The following is a 19,114-nucleotide window of genomic DNA, read 5'->3' as shown; positions in this document are numbered from 1 at the left end:
TGAGTGATTCATTTATCGTTTTAGCATATAATGGATTGATATACCGCATTTGTGTTAGAAGGTTTCAACGAAAAATTAGTGAACATACGTAAGGCCTCATCTGTAAGGATAGTTAACTTTTTATATCAGTTCAGTTGAGTTTTTAGTTGAGTTATCAGTTGAGTTTTTTTCATGAATGCTCGAGGTGCTCTATCGACTAACAAAGTCAAAGTAACAAGTGAATAAATGTAAAATGATTGAATGAAAATAGATCTATGTTTTTGAAATTTGAGATGATTCATATTTCAAGCAGTTTATCTTTGACGTTTTTGAGTAACTACCTTCCCCTCCCCCGAGCCAATGGCAGTATCTGCTGAGTAATTGAGATAACTTGAACCTTAATTGTGTGTTTGATTCTGTTATTTTTTTAGCTATGACTGAATTTGCAGCTACCCTTCCCACCAAGTGCCTATTTGTTTCCACCAAGAAGTGGCACAATGCCTGTGGGCATATTGTTGGACACATTGTTCACATAACAGGGTGGTATTTGCAAGTAAAAACAAATATACCACTAAAAAGCTGGGAGAGAAGGTGTTAATACTCCTTCTGTCAGTCAACAGCCAGTTTATTGCCTTTTAGTCTCAAATCTTGCTTCTTGAATGACTCCTTGCTAGAAAAGTGAGCATGTCAATGTTTTATGATTTCAGCATTGTCATAAAAAAATTTCTGATGGCTATCTGACTGCTGCTTCAGTTTACAGTATTATTTCTCCTTTTTCAGAGGAAAGAAACAATGGTGGTATTTGCATGCAATGCATGTGGTGCTTCAGTGAAGAAAAACCAAGTTGAAAAACACTATCAGCAGCAGTGTAGGAGATGTGAAAGTCTTTCCTGCATGGACTGTGGTAAGGACTTTTGGGGTGAGGATTACAAACAACACAACAAATGTATCTCTGAAGAAGCTAAGTATGCTGCTAAGGGTTGGGAGCCAAAGGCCAGTGCTAATAAAGGAGAAAGAAAGCAGGAAGCGTGGATCGAATCGATCAACAATGTCGTGGGAAAGACTACTGATATATCTCCTGCTGTTCGGGATCTCCTGGCGACATTGTCTCAGCACAGCAACATTCCTCGCAAGAAGAAAAGTTCCTGAACTTCGTGAGCAACAGCATTCGGGTACGGAACAGCGTGCTGGTGGAAGAGGCGTGGAAAATATTCGAGGCGGCCATAGCGAAACCAGCGGAGGAGGCGCCGGCGGTGACAGCCACCGCGAAAAAGAAGGAGAATGATGCCTCTCAAGGAACTGAAAGTAAAGAGGAGATGCTTGACAATGCTACTAGTAAGAAGAAAAGAAGAAAAAAGCGAACTCCGAACCTATCCCTGAAGAAACGGTACCGGAAGATGCACCGGTCGTTAAGAAGAGTAAGAGGGAGAAGAAGATGGAACGTAGCAAGAAGAAGAACAAACTGGCTCAGAATGGCGCTCCTGAGGAGAATGGTGTCAAGAAGGGCAAAAGGAAGCACGAAGAGGCCGACGATGATGTCGATGAAGGTATCCCGGACGAGGAGTGCGGTGGCGGCGCGAAGAAACGGAAGCTGGAGGCAGAGCCGGCCGTAGAGCGACTGAACGACACCCTGGACGAGGCTTCGCTGGCCTCTGCGCAGGCGTCGAAAAAGTTCGACTGGACCGGTGTGGTGCTGGCTCTGCTGGGCAACCGTGACGACCACGAGCTGTCGCTGAAGAAGCTGCGGAAGAAGTGGTGAGCGAGTACGAGTGCCGCGGCTGTGAGGGAAAGCCAAACACCAGCAAGGAGGAGATCTGGGCGAAGCTGGATAAGAAGCTGAAGAAGATGCCTCAGGTGAAGGTGATACGGGACAACGTTAAACTGGTGAGTGTTTGACTGGTGTAGCGATTAACTGTGTTGTGGACTGTGAAGTATGGCGCTCTTTTGTGGCGCCATTTATGGGGTATATTGCTGCGAGGACAATACGTATCTGTTTCCATGTGCGTCGAATTGTCTAGCTAGTGACAAGCCTTCTTGTGAACGTTCTCGTGTTACGTTTTGGATTTCGTCACTACCTTTTTGAAGCGTTGGTATATCAAAAACGCATTCAATTTTAGATTCCTAAGTCTAACAGACAGACAAAGACTGACTTTACATAACCTGTCGTGGTGTCAAGTGGCTGGTTGCGCAGATAGCATTTGCTTTTCAGTGAAGAACCGATGACTCTCTTTTGTAAAACAATTACGTGTTCCGTTACTCTATGCTTATCTCTTTCCGTTCGCAAAACATATATTGCGGTTTAATGGCTGTAAATGTAAAAGGCGATGTAACTTTTGCGACGGCCAGCAAAGCCTATTCCGTACATGCATTATAATGCTCACGCATTTGTTTCACATTCATTTTTTTCCCACAAAGTTAATTTGCTGTTTGTGTAAGCCGGGTGCCAAAAACGTCTCGGTACGAACTTGGAAAGTCAGAACTTCTTGGTAATGGGCATGCCGTGGCTTATGCACTGAATCATCGGGATGACCATCGCCCGTGTTTTGAAAATATAGTGTGATTTTATTTCCGTTTGTCATTTCAGGCTATCTCCCCTGTTTCCTATTTGCATTTTTTTTTTGTTCATTTGGCAATCCCGAGTTGAATGCCGTCGAACCGGCGTTAGTCTCTACTGAGGCATGTTTACCTCGACACCCGCGTCGAAGTATCATTGATAGACCGTGATATCTTCTTGTTTCATATGCCCCGGTCAGGAGGAGAGAGAGTTGATAATGTGCATATATGGAGGTTGAAGATATAATGTATCGGTCAAGTAATGCACCGAACACATTGCTAATGTAAAGCCAACAGCAATCCACAAGGCACAAACATCGCTGGGTACACGCTGTTTATAGAAAAGTCGCACTCGATAACACAGGACAGCAGAAACTCATATTCCCAAAACCTTGTCATCGAGTCGGATCACTATACCTACCATCTGAGAATCGTGTATGAAAATAGAACCGATCCATCGCACAAGTTCAGTGACAGTGCTGTGTGACAGAATCCCCGCCGAGATCCCTACCCTGTTTAGCCGCGCCCCCGCGCGAAGGACACCGCTGCTCCACGGGCGTCTCAGACGCGCACCACCATCTTCCCCGTGTTCTTGCCGTCCATCATGTCCAGCAGGGCCTGCGCCATGTTCTCGAACCCGTCAGTGAACGTCTGCCTGGCCTCCAGCTTTCCGTCAGCCACCAGCTGGGCCAGCTCGGCGCGCGCCTTCTGCATCTTCTCGGAGGTCAGGTCCTGCGCGAAGTACTGGAAGCCCGAGATGGTCAGCTGCTTGGTGATGATGCTGATCTCAGGGAAAGGCCCGGTGGTGGGCGGCGCGGCGCTGTTGTAGCCGCTGCTGGCGCCGATGCAGGCGATCCTCCCGCCATCCGCCATGTGCCGAACCACCGTCTGGGAGAACTTGCCGCCCACGGCGTCAAAGTAGCAGTTGACGCCGTCGGGCGCGGCCGCGCGCAGCGTCTCGGCCAGGTCCTGCGTCTTGTAGTTGAACGCCTCGTCCAGCTTCAGCGTCGACTTGAGCCAGTCCACCTTCTCCTGATCGCCGGCGTAGCCGATGACGCGCGCGCCGAGCAGCTTCCCGAGCTGTCCGACGACGGATCCGACGGCGCCGGCGGCGGCGTTGACGACTAGCGTGTCGCCGGCGCGCGGTCGCAGCAGGTCGTGCACGGCGCAGTAGGCCGTCAGCCCGGTCATACCCACCACGCCCAGGTAGTGGGAGTGGCTGACGGGCGCCTCGGCCGGCAGTGGGATGACGGGAGCGCCGCCCGGCCGGCCGGCCGCCGGCACCACGGAGCGCTCCCTCCATCCGGCGGCCACCAGCACCCGCTGGCCCTCCTGGAGCTGCTCACTGCGGGACTGGACCACCCTGTCGGCAGAGGGGGCGTGGGTCAAGTCAGGTCACTCCAAGGTTCACCGTCCTGTCCGAGGGAGGTGGCGGGGCGCTTCACCGCCAGTTTGCAGTGACATCGCCTGGCAGTGTAGGGACAGGTCACTGCGGTACTGGATCACCTTTTCGGCAGATGCATGGGTTAGTCGATGATAATTTCTTCTGGTAGTCCATCTGCATAGCTCTCCCGATGGACGTGTTTGGTCGGTCCGGGCACGACATGTTGGCGAATGTCATTAAAACTCTGCTCACTGTTAGCACCGACGTACTCCCACCTAAAATCGGTCATTATTTTCCCATTACCCGACCGTCGCCACCAGCTGTGACTCGCTCGCCTCCCCTATCCCATCTGTGTATCCCTCCCCCCATCCCTAATCTGCCCCTGCCCCCCATCTTTTCCCCCTGATGGCTCACCTGGCCACCTGGGTGCCGGGCATGGGCTCGTTGAGCGGCAGCTGCGAGGCGAACGCGCGCATGAACGGGTCCACGCTGAGGAACTCGGCTTCTACCAGCACCTCGCCCTCCTGCGGCTCGGCCAGCGGTTCGTCCCTCAGCTGGAAGTCTGAGGCCTTGGCGGCTCCCTCGGGCCGCGCGGCCAGCACCCAGACGCGCGCCGAGCCGGACATGTCGCGTGCTAATGGCGACCTCGAGCACCTGTGGGAGGGAGGGTAACAAGTGACCTGTTACTGATTCGCACTACCTACAAAAGCGTCGGGTAGGGAATAGGGCTCACATTTCTGTCACCTTTTTATAGACAGATGCATGTATTTAAGTGTGTCCCTGCGAACACCACATAATTGGCATCCTCCGGCTCGGTATCAGGCGGCGTCACGGTGTTCGATCGGCACGCCCCGCGGCACCGGCCGATCTACACACGGTGTGATGGATCGGTCTCGCTCACCGCCCCAGTCTGAACTCTGAGCTGTGGGTGTGTTTCGTACGCCGATGGAACCCGGCCGGCTTGATTCTGTTTGGTTGGTGATAGGTCGTGTGTTAGGTATGTATTCGGTACGTCTGGTGTTCTGGTCGGGTGTGTGCTCGGGTTTCAGTTTGATCGATCTCTCGGATCGAGATGCGTTCCGTTTGGTGTTAGTGGATTTGCTCCGTTTAGCAGTGGGTTATGACGTGTTCTGTCGGGTTATGAGTCGGATGTGTGCTCCCCGAGCCGGTGTGTTCAGTGTCGACGTCCCGGGTGTCTGGCCCGCCGGGCTAATTGGAGGGTTCTGCGGTCGGTGCCGGTGGTACCGACTACCGGCTGTGACCTTGGGTCGGGCCGGCCGGCCATGGGCCATGAGGGAGGCGGCGGTCGGTGGACGACGGCGAACCCCGGACAGGGACAGTCGGGATACTAATATGAGCAGTCGGCTGAGTCGCATCGGAATGATGAGACAGCTCGTGATAGTGCATTCGCTATTTTTTAGCGACCTGGGGACTGAAGAGTCAATGCAGATTGCATTGTAAACGACACTGGCCAAGGCTGGCGTTAGGAACATTGCACGTGATTGGTCAAATCGTTCCACTACCTTCACGCGTATGGTCTTTTGATATTCAAATAAACGAATGACCATGATTCGTCATATAAGGTTTAGTCATGCTAGCTCACTTGAAAATATTTTTTTGTGACTATTCGTTTGAAGTGTTACGTTCTATAGTGCTGTTAATTTCAGTGCATCTGATGAGCACAGGCGAGCTAATTAGAGACCTCCCCTGGGGTCACTGACACAGACGTTCCGGTGCCGATGTCAGGATGTGTCGGCCGCATTGTTCTTCTGTCTGTCTAGTGTCTGTCCGTCGTCAGCCTTGAGGCGTCACGCGGGGCGGTCGTCTCGACTTTGATGTGGGCGGTCAGGCGGACGAGGTATGTCGGCTCCTCCGCCTGCCTGGCCGCGTACTGATTGGATGGATCTGCGGCGGCGACTGAACTGATTGTCAAATCCAAGAAACGGTGGACTGGATTGATTAGACATGGCCCATGGCTCTGTGTACTGATCGGATGATTCAATCCAGAGTCCCAATTCTGAACGAGCGAACTGATGAACGATCATTTCATTGTTTGATTCCGACTCACGCAAGATACAAATTGTCTCATATCGCCACTGCCGCCCATTTTCAGAGAAAGAAGCTCACTATCTGGAACTGTGGGTCGGACTTCCGTCGGTTTTTGCCATTCGGCCCGGGGCTCGACATCTGCCAGCACCCCGGCGTGTGTGACACATCTCTGACAGCGAGCTAACTAGAACGGAAAGCTCAAAAGGACCGGCGAGACAGTTGCTGATAGGGAGCGGCGAGTTCAGGCGCGCACTACACATTACGACCCGCGCATCTGGGTGCAGTTTACCACGTGATTCGGCTGGTAAACCCGACCGTCTCGTATAACTCGGCAATGTTATCCACTGTACACATATCCTATTTAAAACCCTTCAGACTACGCCTAGCTCTGATACCTCTCTGGGGTCACCGCTGATGTGTCTCCCGTGGTATATCCCTGACACGTCCTCTCACAATGCTCTCACCTCTCCCCCGCACGAGGCCGCTCCGTGGTGGAGGCCGCGCTTCTCACCTCTCTCACTTGTTCACGGCAGATGTAATTGGCTCTCACCTGTGAGCACGTCGCTGGAGCAGCAGACTCGCGGACCGGGCGGCGGCCGAACCCAGTCTGAGCAGCATCGTTCCGGCGGTGGCGGCGGTCCCGACAGCCGCTCCTGCGCGAGCGAGCTCCTCCCCAGCCTCAGAGGGCGCCACTGAGCTGTCGCCGGCGGCGGTCACAGAGCGAGCTCACGGTGTGGTGGCAGGAGGCCAAAATTATCCGCCTCTCCGTCCCGGTCTGCCCAATTTACCGGTAAACGGAGACAGCTCGGAGACGGAATCGGTTCGAGATGTGTGGGAGACGGAGGCAGGAAACAGAAACGGTCAGAGTATTTGGAAAAAACGACTCAGGCAATCGAGCTGGCAGCGAGTGGTCGGGGAGTCGCTCCGGCAACAGAAGTATGCTTTACACATCTTTTTTTTGTGTGAAAATGAATAGAAAACGGAACGGCATGGCCGGGAGGTCTTTTTAACCCTGAAAGGAACCTCGTCACCAGGTGATATCACCTCGTTTTCTGACGGCCGCCGCCGCTGTGCCGTCCCTTCAATATGGTAAGTGGGACTGTTGGGAGCGTGCAGCTTGCTGAAGGCTGAAGCCACTGCAGTCGCCCAGTCACGGCAACATGCAGAACCTGGTTATTACTGCCGTGATGTGGATGATTTTTTGCTTCACCGCTTCACCCAGGGGTAGGGACCGGCGGGCTCAAGGCTAAATCTGTGATTACAGGGGCATTCCATGTCAACCGGGACAGCCAAAATCGGCCACCTCTGCGATTTTGTTCAAACTTGGTATACTTATTGGCTATTGGGTGAAACCTCTGAGGGTGAAAGGATTTTGTCATATGCCCTCGGGCTACAGAGAAACAAGTCGCTAAACTTCTGCTTTTTGAGCAGAATTGGACGTGTATTGCAATCTTGAAAGATCTATAGCTTCAACATTTTTGAAGCTATTAATTTCAAACAAACTGAAACGTGTGCATAAGGAGTTATGCTAGTAAAAATTGACAATTTTTACATTTTTTGGTGATTTTGAATTTATATTATTTTGAATTAATTTCTTAAAATGTAATTTGTGAAAAATGGGTACCCTTCGATTTTGCTCAAATTTAGATATTGTCTTCCACTAGATGTAAGGCACACGTGCTGAGAAAATTAGAGTGGGCCAACGATAACTTTGGATGATATAGCAACACGTAGTGCAACGTAGCACGGGCGGTGGAAGGGGCCGATTTCGCTAACTCCACCTGTTTATCGCCAATAACTCACGCCAAAATTATTATATTAACGTTTAACTTACAGTATCTGTCCAGAATCGAATTGCAAATCCTCCCGTGCAAGAAATAGGTAAATCGGTCCACAACTTTTCTAGTAATAGCGGTGTAAAGTCAAACATTCCTGCCGGAGCGGCTCGGCGGCCGGCGCCGGCCGTTGCCTCCTGAATGGTAGACTGTGCCGGCGCAGGACGGTTCCATCTTTGCACCGCGCTTCTTACCGCTGATTATGATCGATTCGTGTCAAATTTTGTGTGAAGGGTTAAAAATGTACAGGCAATCTAATATTCAAATAAATACGAATATCAACTGGTAAAATTAATTTTTTAGGGTGCAAACACAATATGTGACTATGACATTTCCCGCGTCGGCCGATCCCCGCCTCTGCCGGCGACATCTTACTCTTAGCAAGCCACTATAACTGCCAAATTTATGGTAAGATTAACTAGAGATTCTCATAACACTACAAATGTCGTATAAGGGAAGAAATAGGAAAATCGGCCTGTATCTCTTAGATCTATGGGCGTATAAACGCAAAATAGTATAGCAAATTTGATCACGTTTAACCTCATTTGATCTTGAATATATTGATCTAGGGCCATGAACTTATCACACGATAAAGTTCCCCACCGCCCCACCTACAATTCAAATTCCGTTTTTTTTAATACCTTTTTTGACTAAACCGGGCTTTTCTCCCCTAGCGCTGGGAGAGTCGGGCGTATTTTCTTTTTGCAACCAAAGAGAGGCGCTGGCTGGAGAATGCCCAATTTCATCATAAAAACTGGCTTACGATGACCAGCTATCTTCGTGGCTTAGTAGTAAGTGTGCCGAAGGTACCCACCTCGTAATCTAAAGGTCGCTGGCTCGCAGTGGGTCAGCCTGAAGTGTTTAACACGCATTTGTTTTTTAAGTAGCATCTGGCCAGCCGGCAACTGTCGCGAGGGCTAATGTTCGTATCTATGTAGTATGTAGGTAGCATTTGGCCAGTCGGCAACTGCCTTGAGGGCTGTACATATTTACGCGTGTTAGATTAGGTCAGGTCACGTCAGGTCAGGTTAGGTTTGCTTTGGTTTGGGGTAGAAAGAAGCATCTCCGGGTAGCGCCTCTCCTTGGTTGTTAAAACGAAACACGCGAGTGCCAGACATTACGAAGTCCAAAAGACAGTTATGTAGACGTCGGCCCATTCTGGATTTTTTATATGATGTAGCTAATGTATAGGAGAATAAAATATGTAAAAATCAGCAAAATCGAAGGGTACCCATTTTTCAGAAAATCAAAATTTATTTTTTGAATTTTAATTAAGTTCACTAATTAGTTAATTACGTCAATATTGTTATCCTCAAATTAAAGCCTGACCTATTCCCTCCATTTCACACTTTGTCTCGTGGTGATGTGTCTAAAACTTCAATGGTTATGACGCTTTAAAGATGATAATGTACCTTGCCTAAGTCAATGTTTGATGACGTGTATCTCGGAAACGTGACGTCATATTTTGACAAAAATATGTCTCCTTTCTTTTCACATATAGATGAGTAGTTTCACAAAGTTTCGCAAAAATCGGAGGAGGTGAGGTTCAAAATGATCATTTTTTGTCCCACTTGACGTGGAATGCCCCTACAACAGCACGAACGGCGTCAGCGATAATACATCCAATCGGGTGGATGCTGCGTTTGCGGGAAAATCGGAATAACAGCGCAGGATATTCACACGCACGTAACGACCTTTGCATTGCGGGTAGTCGCGATCAGCTTTTACATAGAAGGTTGTGGGAAGACTGTGTGATCGGATATGACATGATACGGTGCGACTGAATCCGTCGCGGAATACGACGCTAACTTCACGGACGTCGGTGCGGAACGAATACTAACAACCTAGCTATTCGCCCACCACTGAGATATAGGCAGCTGGAATATGACAGCCTGTATCTCTGCAGCTCTTATATGTTCAGTAAGTATTGCCTGCTTAAACGTCATATACCTAGATGTTTAGCACACTTAATTCAGGGCTCGATGATCCCTTGGTCGGTAAAGTTTGAACATCCCAAACCGATCATAGCATTTCATCCTGGAACAGGGGCGGTTCTCCCATATAGGCAAGGTAGGCAGTGCCTACGTCATTTGCCGTCTCCCCTGCGTCTACACCCTCACTAGACTGTGGCTTTTGATTGCTCTGTTGCTTTTGTTAAATATATATTTTCTTTTCGTCTTCAAAATGTGTTGAAACGAAAGATAATTGCCTATACTTTTCAAAAAACGTCACACAAATATCGTATTATACATCAACTTGATTAAAACCTTTGCCTAATTGTGCCTACCTCGTCCTACTAGATTATCGACTATTGCCATGTTGAGGCTATTGAGCCTTTTGGTAGAAAAGGTCTAGATGGTCGGCACATCGACTAGGTGCTACCTTCTAACTTTCAAACTGAACTTTTTATTTAGTCCATTTATCATAAAATAAAACACATTTTACGCTATCAATTTTCATCATTAGTTTAGGGTACCTAGCGTTGTTATGCTTGTTGTGTTATTCTATTGTTTCTTAAAAATTATATTGGACGAACTAGACTCCTACTTGGAGACTAGCTTCCCTCTGGCGGCAGACGTGTAAGCTTAAGTTAGGTTTTCATAGATGACGCTGCTTGAGCTGACTGAGCAATAAGGCTGTCTTTTCCCCCTTTTACCTATTCCGTATTAAGCTTTTCTGCCTTACCTACCAAGTGCCTACCTACTTTCAAAGGGTCAGCGCCGCCCCTGTCCTGGAACCGTTTATCGCATGTGATCATTCCTCCGGCCAGCCATGAGCCGACTACTCATCCCTCTTTCGTTCACCTTCGGTCCGTGGTGGAAGGGATCACGCCAAAAGGGAGGTGTTCAATGAGGCGTGCTGAAATCCGACCGGCGGTCACGACGGTAGCATCAAACAGTCCAAGTTAGAACCGCGTTCGACAGAAAAAGGCCGAGTTTTTGCTATGGGTAGCCGGTAGGGTGGTAGGATTAGCATGGAATCCAAACGAGGGATGCTACAATAATATGATGAAGGACGCGCACCGGCGAGGGTTTAGGAAGCGAAACAACATTCAAGACCTTGCACAGAAACATACCACACAGCTGGTATAAGTAATTTATTTACCTGGGCGCAGTGAGCTATGCTTCATACAACAGCACCAACCGTGTGCAAACAACATGTAACGCTGATCTTTGCGACATTTGATCTCGCATATAGTACATCTCGAAATGGACACATCGTTCGTTTTAACTATTATGAATAATTAACACCACAATAATCGTTTAAGGCGTCGATAGGGACGGAGTCGATCTACCGTGTTATTGTCTTTCGATTGCCGTTGATCACAGCCCAGGCGTGGTTACTGTTTCAAACGTCGTAAGTACGAACGCCGCGAATGGTGACAGTCTGAACAGATTGGTGTGCTTGAGCCAACTGGGATGACTAGTGATCGACCACCGGCGGGCGGCGACTAGCAGTTTATCGTTAAGGTGCGCAACATGCGGTTCAACCACCTACTCGTATATGAATTCCAACCTGAATTCAAACGCTCGATTAATATAACGTGTTAAATAGGGAAAAATAAATAAAGCGAGTCTCAGTAAACCAGAGCAGTAGTGCTTCAACACATTTAACTGTGGGACGAGACATTATGACTAAAATCACGTTAACATAAACATAAGCAACATAAACTGTAATTTGTTTGGAAATATCATCGCGACTACAACTGAGTTGGATTACTGACCCACGAGTGGACTACTGACCTAACATTTCCCTAGACGACAAATATGTCCGCTATGACTAAATATGACTAATCACATCATTCCTGTGAGCTGACAGCGCGATTACACGCTGATCCACCTACTCAGCACATACCACCGTGGACCGATCCACACCGGTTTCCACACTCGGCTCCACATCCACACGGCACGTCAGGGCCTATTTTAACATGTTAACTGGGGTGGCAAAACCCACCCCAGTGGTGCGGTTTTCCACCCCAGTCGTCTTACTTTGCCACCCCAGTGAAAAACAGCCCAAACTTCTACCCACAGATATTAGCTGCCGACAATCACGGAGGCGACACATTCTTGAGGCGCAACTCAGGTTGACAGGGGAAAAGGGCTCACTGAGGCGCCACCACCACCAATGGGGTGCCCTCTCACTACTGGGGGCGCCCTGCCGCAACTGTGGCGCCCTACTTTGATTGGGACACATTACCGGTAATAGGGCACCCTACCATGACTGAAGAGCCCTATCAACATTGGGGCGCCCAGACACGATTGGGGCGCCAACCACCTTTGGGCGCCCTATCAGAAATGGGACACTGTTTGTTTGTTTTGTTGGGTTAGGCCCTTTCGGTCCAATGAGACCATTTCAGAGCCGGAAGGCTGATAGGACATAGGGGGAGACACATGGTCTGGGCAGGCACCCTATAGTGAGTCGCCGGGGCTGAGCCCGTCCAGAGGACAGGCCTCCCAGCCCCAAGGCACTCACTGCACCCGGCTACGGGGTGCGCTCCCTCGGTAGCAGCGGTGCCGCTCCAAGGGAGCAGCCTGCATGAGATAAAATTGCCTGTCCAGCCCGGAGGGGGGTTGCGGCGTGGAGGAGAAGGATTTCTGTATCCTGAGGATAGAAGCACGGAACGGTGATGGGACACCGTACCACTACTGGGGCGTCGTAACACATAATGTGACGTTCCGCTGGTGCTGGGGCGCCCTAAGTTTCTGGTGCACCCCACCGCCACGAGGCACCCTACCACCACTGCACAGTGGGCGATCCGGCCGGTGTAGCCTCGCGAAACCTATCGACATTCATAACATCCATGTTTTTGAAGCTAGAACTACAATATTTAGGAGCAACCTACTTGAATATCTAATGAGCATATATTTCAGATAAGAACTATCATTTTCAAGATTTGTGTTGGCTCCTATGGCACTTAGAAACGCCAAATTTACAGAGTAGGTGGATCCATAGGAGATCTCGCCCCTGTAAAAGTTTGGTGACTCTAAGTCAAGATTTAGGGGGGTTTTGGGGGATATGAGTGCAAAAAATTTGCTAAAACATGTCAAAAGTTTTTCGCTTATAACTTTTTACCTAAAAAAGATAGAGCAAAAATAAACGCACCAGTGAACTCAGGACGTCCGTGCGCATCGAATGGTATACTTTGTTGCCAATTTAAGCGAACTCTGGAATTCAGTTGCCGCTAAGCTAGTCCAATTTTCCCCTGACCTTGTACCGGTTTTTGTGACCTGGTGACCTGACCTGAAAAGACTGGGACTTCAAATTTTCAAGAAAGGTGCGAAAATGTTGCCCCAGAGGGTATGCCAAATTTGACGGCACCATGCGCCGCCGTTTTTACGTTATTTGCGAAAAACCTTAGGGGGGTTGCATCAACCCCCCCCCTCGCCGGGCGAGGGTTAATGCCAAAATCAAAGGGGGAACGGTGCCCAGGTTCCCCCCCCCCCGTTCCGCCGCCTATGAACTAGCTACAACACTGGTTAGCAATGCATCTTTCTTGGCATAGGTACAGACTACAGAGCCATAAGCGATTCAAAATCTGGACAGCGTCTCGGGGCAGTGGCGTGGCGAGATATTTATATTTATCTACAAGCAACAATGGGGTGAAGTTGGTTGAAAGTAAAATTGAAAGTTGGGGGGGGGGGGGGCGCCCACACAAGAGACAGGGGCGCCACCACTGCCTGGCCACCCCAGTCCAATTGTCTTAAAATAGGCCCTGCGGCACGTCCCAGCAGGGTATATAGAACGTCCGTCCCAGCCCAGCTCGGACAGCTCCCCGTTCTGCCTAGACGGTACCTACCTCGATAGCCGATTCCTGCTCCGAGTCTGCCCTCTCATGCAGTCAACGGTGATAATCAGAAGAGCCATGCCCTCTGCCTTCTCCAGAGGTTAGATTGACCCTTTCTGGACACCGCTGTGAGGAGAAGAGCGCCTTCCCGCCGAGGCAGACCGCTCCAGGAGCCAGCCGCCTACTTGGCGTTATTGGTCCAGTCGTAGGGGATGTAGTTGATCTTGAAGTTGCCGCTGTCCAGCATCTGCTTCAGCTGCTCAGCCTTCTTGCCAGTGAGATGCTTCAGCACCCACGTCAGAACCTGTGAGACGGGACCGGTCGGCATTAACTTTACACTCACGTCAGAACCTGGGGGGTGGGACGGGTCGGTAATCATGTTACACCTATGTCAGAGCCTGTGCAAGACGGGACGGAGTCAGCTCATAACCTAAACGTAAATAATTAGACGGATCGACAATTCAGGATTCAGGACAGCACGTAGAGGAGACGGGTCGGCAATTATGTCACAGCTTTCAGTTCTGGATCAGGAACAATGCGTGGAAAAAAGCCGACAATGAAGCAAAATATCGGTTGCCGCATCAGAATCCAGATCAGAACTTTGAGAGGAATTATTTACTCCCAAACGGAGCTTATTCGCTCGTCGCTCCAAAAGTACCATCTAAATGTCCCACCCGATTCCCGGATCGTGGGTAAATCTCCGCCGGCCTTCAGCGCACGCTCACCTCCTTGTCGTCCTCTCCGAAGTCGGAGCGGTACCACTTGAGCAGCGTGGAGAGGTGCACCACGCCCTTGGCCGGCTCCAGACGAATACCGTCGTCCGTCTCTAGGTAGGAGGCCGAGGCCAGGTCCAGCTCTGACTGGATGTTCTGAGACGCAACGAGACAGACATGGGAAGGGTCAGTAGGAGTATGTGTAGGAGACGAACACGTCAGTCCAGAGCTACAACAGGGTACAAACTGTACACAGTGCCGTTTCACTGTCAATGGTCTGCAAAATAATAAATTATATGGCACGATTAAGGAGACGGCGCATAACTGATTCAATGGATAGCTGTCTTCATTTCCATGTCGACAAGTTTAACATCTAACTCGCGACACGAATGATTTTAAAAAATCCTTAATTACTCACAACTAAACAAAGATACCGCCTAAATCCCAGCACCTTCTATGTCCTTCAACCTGCGCCCACCACTAGCGCCCACATCCCTTCGCCATCCTCACCTGGGCCGAGAAGGTCTTGATGGGCGGGCAGCTCTTGGCGCCGCAGTTTAGCGCAAAGTGGATCCTGGGCTCGGCGCGCTCCAGCGAGAGTCGCCGGCGCGGGTCGGCCTTGGAGAACTGGGGGCTGAGCGCGCCGACTCCCTTCTTGTTGGCGCGCAGCACGCCGTTCTCGATGTCCTGCAGCGTGAACGGACTGCCGCCCAGCACGTAGGCCGTGTTGTTGAAGAACTGCCGACCGGGCACGGGGAAAGTCAGTGGGGAGCCGGGAGGTCAGGCATGCCACGGGAGGTGAAAATATCCAAAGCTCGGTAAAAATGCCTAACTATGCACCAGGGTTGTGCTCGACTCAAAAAAATTTGCCGACTCGACTCATCATTTAACTTCAGAAAGCCCTGACTCAACTCTGACTCAAACAAGGAGCTGATTTTTCCCCTTGACTCAACTCATGACTCAAGCGGCTCAATGAAAATATGAGTTGACTCAAACTTGACTCAAATTTTTGTTGAGTCAAGTCAGTTGACTCAAAATTGACTCGGATAAAAAAGTTGTTGAGCGGGGGATGGGGGTGAAAAAAATCCTGCAGCAGGGCCAGGCCTAAGTTGTTAAGCAGGGGGAGAATGAAAAGCTTATGTAGATTGTTTCTAGATAGATGAGTCAGCTGACTCATGTTCCTAAATGTTTTTGACTCAACTCAATGTCAAAAGTTATTTTACTGACTCAACTCTGACTCAACTCAACGCCTTAATATTTTTGTCCGACTCAACTCTGACTCAACTCAACAGCTCAGCATTTTATCCGACTCGACTCAAATCTGACTCATTTGAGTCAGAGTTGAGTCAAATTTCTGACTCGACTCATGAGTCAAGCACAACCCTGCTATGCACACAGCTCAAGAATTGCTGGCTATCGCCCCACTACGATCTTCCTGCTCGCGCCCGGACGCACTATACCACCTCCGTAGCGTTACTCCTCACATAAATCCCAGCCCACACACACCCGCCCGATCAACCACCCCACCACAGTGGCCTCCCCGTCCTAATCTGCTCCGCCATGCCGCCTACCTTCCAGCGCTGCCACACGTTGGTCGGGTGGCCGGTGGCGATGTTGCCGTGCACAACCAGTGCGTTGTACACGTTGATAAAGAAGGCCAGCTTCTCCTCGCGGTTGAGGCCGAAGATGTCGACTCGCTGCAGCTCACGCGCCATCCGCACGTAGTTACGCCAGTTGTCTGAGGCCTTGATGCCGGCGTAGTTCACCGACTGGCCGCCAGGGGTGGTGGGAGGGGGAAATGGTAGTTGGTTAGTTGGCCGCCAGGGGACATCTCAACCTGCTTTCCGTAGGTTTGATCTGGGATGGTAATTTCATCCCGTTTAATATGAATGAACAATCGTAAGGCACTCGTTCTGCAATTCTGAATTTCTGAAATTCCGAACTCATTCTCCCGTGGCCCACCTTGCCGTCGGGACTGATGTTTTCGGCGTACATGGTGAGCATCAGTTTTCGGAGGTTCTCGGCCAGCTCTCCGGCCGGCAGCGGCGGGCAGCCGGCCGTCTCGCCAGAGTTCAGCGCGCCCTGGTTGTCGTCCTCGGTCATCCTAGGGATGAGAAAAACATCAGAGAAAGCCTAGGGAGACATTACGAAAAGATTTATCGGATTGTCTCCGGACCATAAATGCTAGGTGGAACCATCGATGAAGCACCGGACAGTTACGTAACGTGCGGTCAAACTGTGAAAGTGCACCACACTCCGAAAGTTCGTAATGTCTTCTCGGCGAGCGAGTTTGGACTGACCTGTAGAAGGCCTTGGCCGATCCCTCGAACTTGGTGCTGTCGGCTCCGCCCGAGACGTTCTGGATGAAGTGTTTGTCCATCAGCTGCTGGCCCATGTCCAGGGCATTCGCCTCGTCTGCGGTGACGCGGAAGGGAACCGGGATAATGACGAATCACATTACCATTTTTAAACGTCAATTTAAGTACAAAAATGGAAACAGAACAAGGCACAAAGACTTGGAACACTGAGCACATAAACCCGATCCATTTTCATTGGTGGCGGCTATATCATAAGTAGGGCGTGTGCATCGTCTCCTACAGAACTTTCAACACTGCTCAGTGCTCACACCGGAATTACCGAACCATCGACCATGCAAGGCGTTACCGGACAAACACAAAGAGCAATGCCGTCTATCGATTACAACTGCAACCTGGTTACCATAGCAACTGTGAGACTTCGGGGGGGGGGGGGATCACCTTCACAACCACTACAAACACCGTCTCAATCATTAGCCCAGCGACAGACAGGGACAATCGGACATCATATCTCACCGCTCTCCTTCTCCTTGATCATCCAGTTGACGAAGGCCTCGCCGGAGAAGGAGTCCCTGATCTTGGTGAAGAGGCCGACGCGGTGGTCCATGATGAGGTTGGACCGGTCGTGCAGGTCGATGGCCAGACGGGACAGCTCGTCCTTCTCACACTCGACCGGCAGCACGGCCGCTGGCGGCGCACAAACATAATCGTCAGAGGGAAAGGGACAATGGCTTAGCGCCACGTGGACAGAATGACCGCTGGCCACGCACATATAGGGACCATTAAATATCAACACTGTTACAGGGGTGACAGAAATAAAGGGAACAATCAAAAGTCGACAGACTCTGTTTGAGCGACCGACCGATACCGCGGTTCATCATCAGGGGACTTGTGGGGCTAGGGAGGGGACAACAGTTACAACACACATGCAACGGCCGCGATCTGATCCAATAAGCCGGTTTATGATTCATACCTCGGTCGGTAGCCGTTCTGGCATTTTTACGTAAATAATTGGGGGTATACTTCATACGGAGCGGAGGCCACATTCAGCATCGATTGTTACGCCATGACAAAGGAGCGTCGAGACCTCAATCAAAACTTAACAAGCTCAGGGGTTTTGTCTTTCGCAGAAAAGCCGGAAGCCACTGCAGGACTACGAAAACTACCAAGACAATCTATATATGGCCTTGCCAAGACAATAGCTTTCCTCAGTTACCTTCTAGCGCCGTACTTACCAGGTGCCGATGTGGTGACGGCCTCCTCCGGTTTGGGAATTCGCGGCGCGCCGGCATCGCTCGGGTTGAGTTCGGTCTGCTCCAGAAGGGTGACGAGCTGCTCCCACTGACTCGCGTCGTCCACCTGTGTGGGCAAACAGGTGTAGGTGAATGTCACCCGGCACAACGGCGGATTTACTGATAATGGAACCCTCCGGTATTCAGTAGTCTGATCTAGTCATTCAGTAGTCAGGTACAGCATTGGCGATAGGCGATGTGACGATAAAATAATCGAATGATAAAAAAACGATTGGGGATTAGTGAAACTCCAAAACCTGTTTATCCTATTATGCTATTACATAATAGCCTTGCTATTATGTAATTGAATAAAGCAGCATTCGGCAACTTTCGCCGAATAATTCGACTCGACTGCGAGACACGGGAAGCAATCGTGACACTGATCCACGTGATTCCGGCAGCGGGCCTTTGCAAGTCATGTGGCCCAGGACACTTCAACTCGGGTTTCAAACGCACTTGACGCATCTCCCACTTCAAGACACTCGATGTCGCAGCCAGAAATCGATATCTAAGTAAGGGAATCTAGCCCATTTGAAACAGCCTTGGGATCGAACGTCGAGAGTGCAAGTGCGTTCGGGCACGTGAGTAGGTCAGTCACGGCCTTCGGGGTACGCGAACAGGTTAGTCACGGTGACTAGACGAGCGATGAGCGCCGCCCCACCGAAGACCAAAGTGCGCAATCCACGTGCCATGCGCACAGATAATGAACGCACATGATAATGACTCGCAGACGATAGACCAACCGTGAACTGTGAAGACAATCACTAGTACCTGCGCGAATGCGCTAGAAACAAGATAAAGGAAGCATGACAAAACAACTCCGACTTTCCCACTGGGGGAAAATGCCAACCCGACAAACGTGACGTGCACGAATGGGAGGTGCCTTATTAATTGCACATTGCGCAGTAACTACCTTGCAACCGTGTTGGGTTTCTCCAAATGGCGTGTAGAAAGTTCGATGAGTCAAAAACACGGTTCATTGCGATGCCCTCACTTTCATTGGCGGTAATGCCTTCCAGATGTGGTAACGAATGACACCGGCAGTGCAGCGTATATGCATTATGCAACGCAACCAATACAATTTGCATCACAAATGCAAGTTCCCATTTGGAAACGGTAGCCGTATCCATTTGAGCAATTTAAGCTCTATGTTTGGGCAATGTGATACCAAATGAAAGCTAGTTCCCGGCGCCTTGCGGTGACCGCTGC

General features: G+C 50.2%; 3 protein-coding genes across 4 annotated transcripts in view; 1 reads left to right on the top strand and 2 right to left on the bottom strand.

Annotated features, from left to right (window-relative positions):
- On the top strand, nucleotides 1-2,546 carry LOC122384097 (cell growth-regulating nucleolar protein-like). The gene is made up of 2 exons (XM_043371105.1): nucleotides 1-102; nucleotides 760-2,546. Exon 2 carries the CDS (start codon nucleotides 1,415-1,417, stop codon nucleotides 1,736-1,738), a length of 324 nt encoding a protein of 107 aa, XP_043227040.1. The 5' UTR covers nucleotides 1-102; nucleotides 760-1,414; the 3' UTR covers nucleotides 1,739-2,546.
- Nucleotides 2,547-2,853: 307 nt separating this feature from the next.
- Nucleotides 2,854-6,769, bottom strand: LOC122384096 (prostaglandin reductase 1-like). Its single transcript, XM_043371104.1, has 3 exons — nucleotides 6,516-6,769; nucleotides 4,331-4,570; nucleotides 2,854-3,895 (listed from the first exon to the last, which is right to left on the bottom strand). Exons 1-3 carry the CDS (start codon nucleotides 6,581-6,583, stop codon nucleotides 3,094-3,096), a joined length of 1,110 nt encoding a protein of 369 aa, XP_043227039.1. The 5' UTR covers nucleotides 6,584-6,769; the 3' UTR covers nucleotides 2,854-3,093.
- A 4,113-nt stretch (nucleotides 6,770-10,882) lies between these two features.
- LOC122384072 overlaps nucleotides 10,883-19,114 on the bottom strand; it is a 13,619-nt gene continuing 5,387 nt past the window's right edge. For both annotated transcript variants that reach the window (XM_043371049.1, XM_043371050.1), the window contains exons 3-10: nucleotides 17,849-17,972; nucleotides 17,130-17,300; nucleotides 16,599-16,713; nucleotides 16,261-16,402; nucleotides 15,870-16,067; nucleotides 14,809-15,036; nucleotides 14,311-14,454; nucleotides 10,883-13,889 (exon numbers count right to left, since the gene is read on the bottom strand). In XM_043371049.1, the coding sequence (XP_043226984.1) occupies nucleotides 13,767-13,889; nucleotides 14,311-14,454; nucleotides 14,809-15,036; nucleotides 15,870-16,067; nucleotides 16,261-16,402; nucleotides 16,599-16,713; nucleotides 17,130-17,300; nucleotides 17,849-17,972 (1,245 nt within the window). In that variant the 3' untranslated portion in view covers nucleotides 10,883-13,766. The remainder of the gene's footprint in view (nucleotides 13,890-14,310; nucleotides 14,455-14,808; nucleotides 15,037-15,869; nucleotides 16,068-16,260; nucleotides 16,403-16,598; nucleotides 16,714-17,129; nucleotides 17,301-17,848; nucleotides 17,973-19,114) is intronic.

Source organism: Amphibalanus amphitrite, unplaced genomic scaffold (genome assembly GCF_019059575.1).
Source record: "Amphibalanus amphitrite isolate SeventyFive unplaced genomic scaffold, NRLGWU_Aamphi_draft 000181F_arrow, whole genome shotgun sequence".
Classification (NCBI taxonomy): domain Eukaryota; kingdom Metazoa; phylum Arthropoda; class Thecostraca; order Balanomorpha; family Balanidae; genus Amphibalanus; species Amphibalanus amphitrite.
Note: the sequence above shows the minus strand (reverse complement) of the source record. Positions and strands in the feature narration are given on the sequence as shown.

What these genes read in the sequence shown, in the direction of transcription:
- LOC122384096 (XM_043371104.1), bottom strand. Translation starts at nt 6,583, where the DNA reads ATGCTGCTCAGACTGGGTTCGGCCGCCGCCCGGTCCGCGAGTCTGCTG. An exon ending in CTCCAGCGACGTGCTCACAG is followed by an intron (nt 4,571 to 6,515) that starts GTGAGAGCCAAT and finishes TCCCTCCCACAG; the next exon opens with GTGCTCGAGGTCGCCATTAG. An exon ending in CCCGGCACCCAGGTGGCCAG is followed by an intron (nt 3,896 to 4,330) that starts GTGAGCCATCAG and finishes CTCTGCCGACAG; the next exon opens with GGTGGTCCAGTCCCGCAGTG.
- LOC122384097 (XM_043371105.1), top strand. Translation starts at nt 1,415, where the DNA reads ATGGAACGTAGCAAGAAGAAGAACAAACTGGCTCAGAATGGCGCTCCT.